Genomic DNA, 7,853 nt, shown 5'->3' with positions numbered 1-7,853 from the left:
CAGAAGCCATTTAAACCGGAAAGAAACAACAGTAAAAAGTACACTGGTGTTAAAACGAACACATTAAACACTAAACAAGACCAAAAAATTAAAAAATTATAATAAAGAAAAGAAAAGAAACAAAATATAAATAATAAACAAGACAAGACAGTACCAAGGTAAACAGATTATTTACACAATGCATTACTTATGTACAATGTTTTTCAAGTTGGTGATAAAAGACGAATATGCAGTGAATATATCTACTTGGTTTGAGATGTTGTTGAATTGTTTCGGTAGCCTTTGGAATATTGAACGTTGTATGAGCGAGAGTCTGGGCGTTGCAGTGTGGAAAGTTTCCTTGCTCCGTGTTTTATGTCTGGGCACTCTGAGGGAGAGTTCGTGGAGTTCAGACATGCTCTTCATTATAAGTATCATTGCTATCACATACTTAATTTAAAAATATATCATTTTCTATACATCTAATTATCATGATTGGTTAATTGATAGTCAAACATAGATGGTTTTGATTGATTGATTGATTGATTGATGTTTTAAGTCCACTTTATGCACAGAAAGGCTAATCGGGACTGGACCTACAGTTTACAGTGGAATCGGAACCACTTGTGCCTCAACCTTTGGTCGAACATTGTGTTCAGTCAGCATTGCGTCTGTTTTTTTTTTATGTGCTGAATTCTTTCAAAGTGTGGTGTTTCTTGTGTTATTACGTACAAGCAGATTAGTTGATGTGCAGTTAGTGCTTTAGTGTTAACTTCCACGATGTTGAGACAACACAGATCAGATGTGTGGAAATATTTTGAGAAGAAAGGCTTGGTTTCAGCCGTGTGTAAAGTGTGCAGAAAGGAACTGAAGAGATCGAATAACACATCAAACTTAAGAGAACACTTAAAACGCAAACACATACCCGAGTTTGAGAGCAGCTTGAGACAAAGAAGATTCTGTGTAGATCCGGACGAACCAACAATTGAAACAGAAACTCTCCCAGTTACGGCGTCATCTTCCGCCACCTCGGAAATTGATCTTTCATCACAATCTATTCCCGCCCCTTATTCTACACCACAATGTGCCTCTACTTCACAAAATCAACATATGTCTGCTCCCGACAGCCAGTCTACGCTTCAGCCATCCCTCAGTATTTCCCACAGAACAACAAGACAAATTCAAATGAGCTTCCAAGGGAGGAAGGTCGATCTTTCACAAGCGAAAATCAAGAAAATCGATTCTCTTTTGGGTGAAATGGTAGCAAAAGATCTTCAGACACTTTCCATTGTAGAAGACGAGGGGTTCAGAAAGTTAATTGAAGAATTAGAGCCAAGATATAATTTGCCTAGCAGGAAGAAACTTGCTACCAATATTCTTCCTTCACTATACGAAACTACAAAGAGAAAAATTCAGAACTCGCTGCACCAAACTTCATTTGTTTCCATTACAACAGACATTTGGACTTCAAGGAATACAGTCTCCTTCATTACAGTAACTGCACACCATTTTAATGAAAATCAAGGCAAATTGGAGTCTTTTGTGCTTACAACGAAACAACTTAATGAGAGTCACACAAGTGAATATTTAGCTCAACAAATCCTATTAGTTTTGAATGAGTGGCATATCAAAGACAAAGTTACTGTGATTGTAACGGACGGAGGTTCCAATATTACCGCGGCTGTTAGGAAACTGAACATTGAAAATATACATTGCGTAGCTCACAGATTGAATTTAGCTGTAGAACGTGATATTGTAAGTAGTGAAGATCTGAAAAATATCTTGAAGAATTGCCGCTCTATAGTGGCTCATTTTAAATCCAGTGTTGTAGCTGCCGACAAGTTAAGACTTCTACAATTCCAGTTAGGATGTAAGGAACTTAAAGTGAAACAAGACGTTCCAACCAGATGGAACTCAAGTTTAATTATGATGGAGAGACTCATAGAAATTAAAGAACCACTTTCTGCTGCTTTGGGGTCATTGCCTCGAAGTCCTTCACCTTTAAATTCTGATCAGTGGGAGATCATCATGGAATGTGTTCAGCTGCTCAAACCGTTAGAAATAATGACCAGAGAAGTTTCTGCGGAAAACTATCCCACAATATCTAAGATAATACACCTGGTTAATGGCATGCTCCATCAAATTAACCACACTAACACAAAAACAAACGTGAGGGAAAAACTAAAAGATAGTTTAGTTGAACAAATCAACATCAGGCTCGGAAAGGTAGAAGAAGTGAAGACTATAGCACGTTCTGCCTTACTGGACCCTCGATTCAAGAAAGCAGCATTCAGCAGCGAAACAAATTTAAATCTTGCTATTGAAGGACTGACCAAAGAGCTCAACACAATATTTAGTGAAGATGGAATTGTGGAGCAGATTGAAGAATCTTCACCTGAAGTAGAAACAGCTTCGGAAACTTTGGACCTGTGGAACTTTTTGGATTCTAAAGTAACGCAACTGGAAAACTTAACAGAACCTGCTGCAGGTGCAAGTGTCATGGTTCAACAGTACTTTGACAAGCCCTACCAAAGCCGGAAAAGTTGTCCTGGACTATTTTGGAAGAGACATAAGGAATCACTGCCTCATCTGTACAAACTTGCTACCAAATATCTAAGCATCCCAGCGACATCAATGGCTTCTGAGAGAGTGTTTTCAAAAGCTGGACAGATAATTTCAGAAAGAAGAAATAGACTTAAACCCAGCAATGTAGGCATACTGGTGTTTCTAAATGGTAACAGGGGGAGAGAAAAATGTTAAGTGTTGATGACTGAGAAAAATGTGTTGGTAATTAAAGCGTGTGTAGATGTTCTGTTATAAATTCTAATCAACTCTCAACTTATAATAATGGAGAAGAAAAATGCCATTGACTGACATTCAAATATGTAATGTATTTTTTTTTTCATTTCAAGGATTTATTTCATGTAGTTTTATGATCAGGTTGTATTTTGATAATTACCATTTACAATTGAGATGAATATGTGTATAATTATTGCGCTCAACAATGCTTACAGTGTTTACAATACGTGTTTATTAAAACACTACTTTAGTTATTGGATAATTGATAAAAAATATCACTGATTGCCATCCAAGTATGTAATGTAAGTAATATTTTTCAATTCAAGGATTTGTTACATTGTATATGATCAGCTTGTAATTGAATAACTGCCACTTAGAATTGAGCAGAAGATGTGAATAATTATTGCTCTGAACAATGCTTACAGTGCTAAAAATAGTTCGTACATGTTCATTGTAATATTACTTTGATTATTGGATTGATCCATGGAGAAAGTTTTTGGCATAAATAAAAAGATCTACAGAATCAAACAAAACAAGGTATAATTCAGAGAAACTTTTATCACGTTAAAAGTTTGTGTTACCAAGGGATATATTCAAATTGTTGCTGTAGATAACATTTTCTGAAGCTAGGAACGTGTCCCTGAAAATAATTATATGACGTTTGATACTATCCACTGATATAAACGTACAATTGTAAAAAGGGGCAGTCTTGCTATTTTAATATTGCTGGTTTGCATGTTTCCTTAGTGTTATTATTGCGAGAGTATTTTGGGGGAAAATTAATCTTCATTCCTTCCCAAGCACTATTTGTGACTTCGAAAAAGCAGTACTGATAATAAACCCTGAAAATTATCTTTATCCACTCTCTTTGATATTGCAATATATAAAATCACAACACGCTCCATTTCTTGCCTTCAGGAGTAAAAATGTTATGTTAATAGCACTGTTCTGAAATGAAAATATTCTTACTTTAAACCCGCTAAAATCAGGGGCGGCGACGGGGTTCGAAAACAGAGGGGTGGGGTAAGGACAGTTTACTTTCCCTTGGTAGGTAAGGTTTAGCATAGTGCAGAGGCAAAAGTGACAAAAGGTGGGGAGGGCAACTGTCCCCTACGACCCCCTAATCGATACCACTGGCTAAAAAAATAATATAGACTAATGATCTAACAGTTCTCATACAAAGTCAGTGAAAACTATTTTAATTTAAAATAAGCACTAGTTATATTTGCGGGGAAAAGATTAAATGTTATGAGGGGCATTATGATCTGAAACTTCCTTCAGCCAGCATCTAATATGTTTTCACTTTTGTTTCCTCTGCAGCAGAAATTGCAAGCGACTTTTGTAAGTGAGCGTCTTCAGTGGTTGACTCACATTCACATTCTCCCCACCGACGTTTCCGAGTTCGAGTGCCAGTGTATACATGGATGTTCTTTTGTAAGTTTCCATTCATCAATTTAATCTAATCACCGTTCATTTTCATCGTCACGATTTGTCTAGGGAGACAAAAATGCGGCGTAAAATAAGAAATGTACGAATAGAGAGATATATCATTGCAGGGAATTGCGACAAAAATTACTTATCTTCGTATTTCTCGAAGTTTCCTCAAGTAGCTTAATCGTGATTCATAACGTTCAATCAAATTATTGTGATATTGATATTTCACTTCACAAAATAAAGACTTTCATACTTTAAGGGAACGGATTTACATGGAAACACATATCTACATATGATGCTAAAATCAATGTCATTCTGTATTATGCCGGACCCCGTGGCCGAGTGGTTAGCACATCGCGCTGCGACGCTAGGGGTCCCGGGTTCGTATCCCGCTCGGGCTTGGTTGTTTGTAAATGTCCATTCATCAATTTCATCATTTCATCCCTCATCCCCATTTTCGCCAAATAGCCAAGAGGCACAAAACGCGAAGTGAAATAAACTAAATCAATCAATCAATCATTCTCTATTATCTTTTCGAATCTCGGAAATCGAATCGAGAAGGGCTATATTTATTTTACATACTTACATTTGGCACACATTTTACATATTTTTGTTATTTTTACATATAATTTTCAATTTTACAAACATTTTTCCATTGATGCAATTATTACATTTTCCATTCTTGTATTAAATACTAAAGTTTTCCGTTCATTTGTATTCTGTTTGTTTTATAGTCTCTGTTTATTTTGAATCTTGACAATTGAAAATGCACTTTTTTAGAATTACATTCTTACCAACAATAGAGAATACAAGATTAAGACTTCGCGATTAAATCCCTTAATTATTTTAAATATACTCCCATCACTTCATGCGATATTGAACACAGTTTCAGTCAATATTAATCTGTTTTAGGCACAACAGGATGAGATACGCGTTTCCTCACTCAAAAAAAGTAAGATCCTTGATTTGTTAACAGAAAATGAAGCACATTTGCATTTCAATTTTACATCAAAATTATATTCGTGTAGGCCAAATGCATTTTATTCAGTAAGATGAGCTGCTTGAAAGTGCCATTTTTCACAATTATAAATCCATACTTAACTCCCTCATATTTCGATTATAATCACGAACATTTGTGCCCGCGGTGGCTCAGTCGGTAACGCGTCTGACCACCCTGCAAAAGGTCCGGTGTGCGTTCCCCAGCAATTAAAGAATCTCAAATATTAATAAAAGTTCAACTTTTATTAGTTAGGAAATGAGTGAATTAGAGGTTCGACTGATAAAGAACTTCATGTCCAGCCACGTCAGCAATGGGGCCATTTTTTCCTAGAACTATGATACGTTTTAATGTGAAGCTATAAAAATTTACGAATATAATGAATTCTATTTCGTCCTTGCATAAATGAATGGGTTGTTCGCAGAGAGAGGCAGGCTCCAGTCTGCCATATTTGGTAATTGTACCCAGGTAGTTTTATAACAATTGATGCAAGTCTACCAGACATCCACATTTTTTGGGACAGTCAAATCTTTTTAATCCCTGTCCCGAGTTTCTTCTAACTAACCGTCGCACCCTGCTTTTTCAGTCAAAAAAATGGTTTATAATCTCTCATCTCGTAATCGTCGCATTGGTGCGTTAGAGAACGAAACCAATTATAGCGGCGCATGATCTTTCGACGCAGTTTCGCAATACTCTGGTAAATTTTCTCAGGTGTAATATTTCGACTATAATGCACAAATCAATAACAACTAATGTCTTACTTTTTTGTTTCATACCGAAAAAAGGCTTACTGTCACAAATAAATTATATTTGTCGTTTTAGACTATTCAATTTCAACTTATTCGCTAGTATTTCATTCATCCTAATATTGCACCAAAGGCAGTTTACATCGTAATAAATAATTTTTAACTGATCAGAACTATATTTTTAAAAGCTTCACATAATGGTCATACCCCTTTAAAAATTTCGACCAATATGTGTTGGATAGTATGGGAGCAAGAACTCGCCTCCACTGTTGATTAAAGGAAATTTGAAAACACTGTTAAGGAATACAGTACTATTAGAATACTATTAGAATACTTCTAAGAATATATGTAAACATCAAACATGAAGCTGTACGACGTATGCGAGGTATCTATCAGTGAGATTGATTTGTTCCGTTACTTTAGATTTTAATGTAGCATCTCTATAATTGTATGTCTAACTGTAATACTACTATAGTAAAGTTATCGGTCACATCTGACACTCCAACAAACAACATTTCGCATCTTTTCTTTGTTCCAATTAGGATTTGCCCCCCCCCCCCACCCAAGACACATGATAATTCCCGTCTATGGGCCTGCCTATGTCTTCTTTACGTCTTTATTTGAAGCCGGAACCTTGATGGTGACTGACATCGTGAGTACACAACTCAACGTTTCGGGCCACAGAGACTGTTCTCAATGTTCTCATGCGTGACCTTGTAATGAAGAGATCCCGGGTCTATTCTCTGTGCGCCTACACACACACACACACACACACACACACACATATATATATATATATATATATATATATACACATACACACACACACACATATATAGATATGTGTGTGTGTGTGTGTGTGTGTGTGTGTGTGTATAAACATTCGTTTATAAACAGTCCAATTTAGCCTGGCTCAGCTCAGCACAAGAGTGGAGGAATTTGAAATTAATAAGAAAAATATATAGTTCAACTTTGACTAATATTTGTCGTTAACGACTGATTCGACTAATATTAGTCGAAAGACTAATTCGACTGATATTAGTCGAAAGACTAATTCGACTAATATTAGTCGAACGACTAATTCGACGAATATTAGTCAAACGACTAATTCGACTAATATTAGTCGAACGACTAATTAGTCGAAAAAATTAGTCGACTACCTTTTTCGACTAATATTAGTCGAACGACTAATTCGACTAATATTAGTCAAACGACTAATTCGACTAATATTAGTCGAACGACTAATTCGACTAATATTAGTCGAAAAAGTAGTCGACTAATTTTTTCGACTAATTAGTCGATATTTTGTTTCGACTAACGACTAATTAGTCGATGGTGGAAATTAGTCGATGGTGCCCATCACTAACCCCTAGTGGTCACCCTTCGGGGGACGACGCTCATGAGAGCAGACTTCACCATTACCCTCCGAAGACTTGTGAGGGTGAGGGCAAAGTCGATCCTTGAGGATGAGGGCGAAAGGCGAGTCGTGAGTGTGAACGCTCGTCATTGTGAGCTAGGGATCCTGTGATCACCAATTGGGTACTTCGTTACAGAAGTTACTTTGTTCCAGCTATTCAAATTGTTCCCGAGCTCTCCGCAGCCATGTCGGTACGCGAAATTTCGCTTTCCACATATCCCAGGACCCGCACCGGAAGTGATAATGAAATCCAGATTCCGGGGCCTCACAAAATCAGAGTAGCCAACCCAGAAAAATAAATAGCTTTAGAAAAAACCTACGGACGTATGCGAATGTGCCGTTTTCTTTTAACAAAAATGAGAATTGTTAGTTAGCAACATTGCGACTGAAAGGCACAAGTACAGCGCCTTTTGTAGCACAAGCAAACGCAAATACAAACTTCGTGGCAAAGATGTCGCATTTGCTTCTGGATATTTTTCTC

The 7,853-nt window shown here is 36.7% G+C and overlaps 1 protein-coding gene across 1 annotated transcript; it reads left to right on the top strand.

Annotated features, from left to right (window-relative positions):
• Positions 1-759: 759 nt before the first annotated feature.
• LOC146004157 (zinc finger BED domain-containing protein 4-like) lies at positions 760-2,739 on the top strand. Its single transcript, XM_083142824.1, has one exon. It carries the CDS (start codon positions 760-762, stop codon positions 2,737-2,739), a length of 1,980 nt encoding a protein of 659 aa, XP_082998950.1.
• Positions 2,740-7,853: the final 5,114 nt, after the last annotated feature.

Source organism: Lepisma saccharinum, chromosome 21 (genome assembly GCF_977018435.1).
Source record: "Lepisma saccharinum chromosome 21, izLepSacc3.1, whole genome shotgun sequence".
In the NCBI taxonomy this organism is placed as follows: domain Eukaryota; kingdom Metazoa; phylum Arthropoda; class Insecta; order Zygentoma; family Lepismatidae; genus Lepisma; species Lepisma saccharinum.
This window is presented reverse-complemented; position numbering and strand designations above follow the sequence as displayed.

Coding starts and splice junctions, on each gene's coding strand:
- LOC146004157 (XM_083142824.1), top strand. CDS start 760: ATGTTGAGACAACACAGATCAGATGTGTGGAAATATTTTGAGAAGAAA.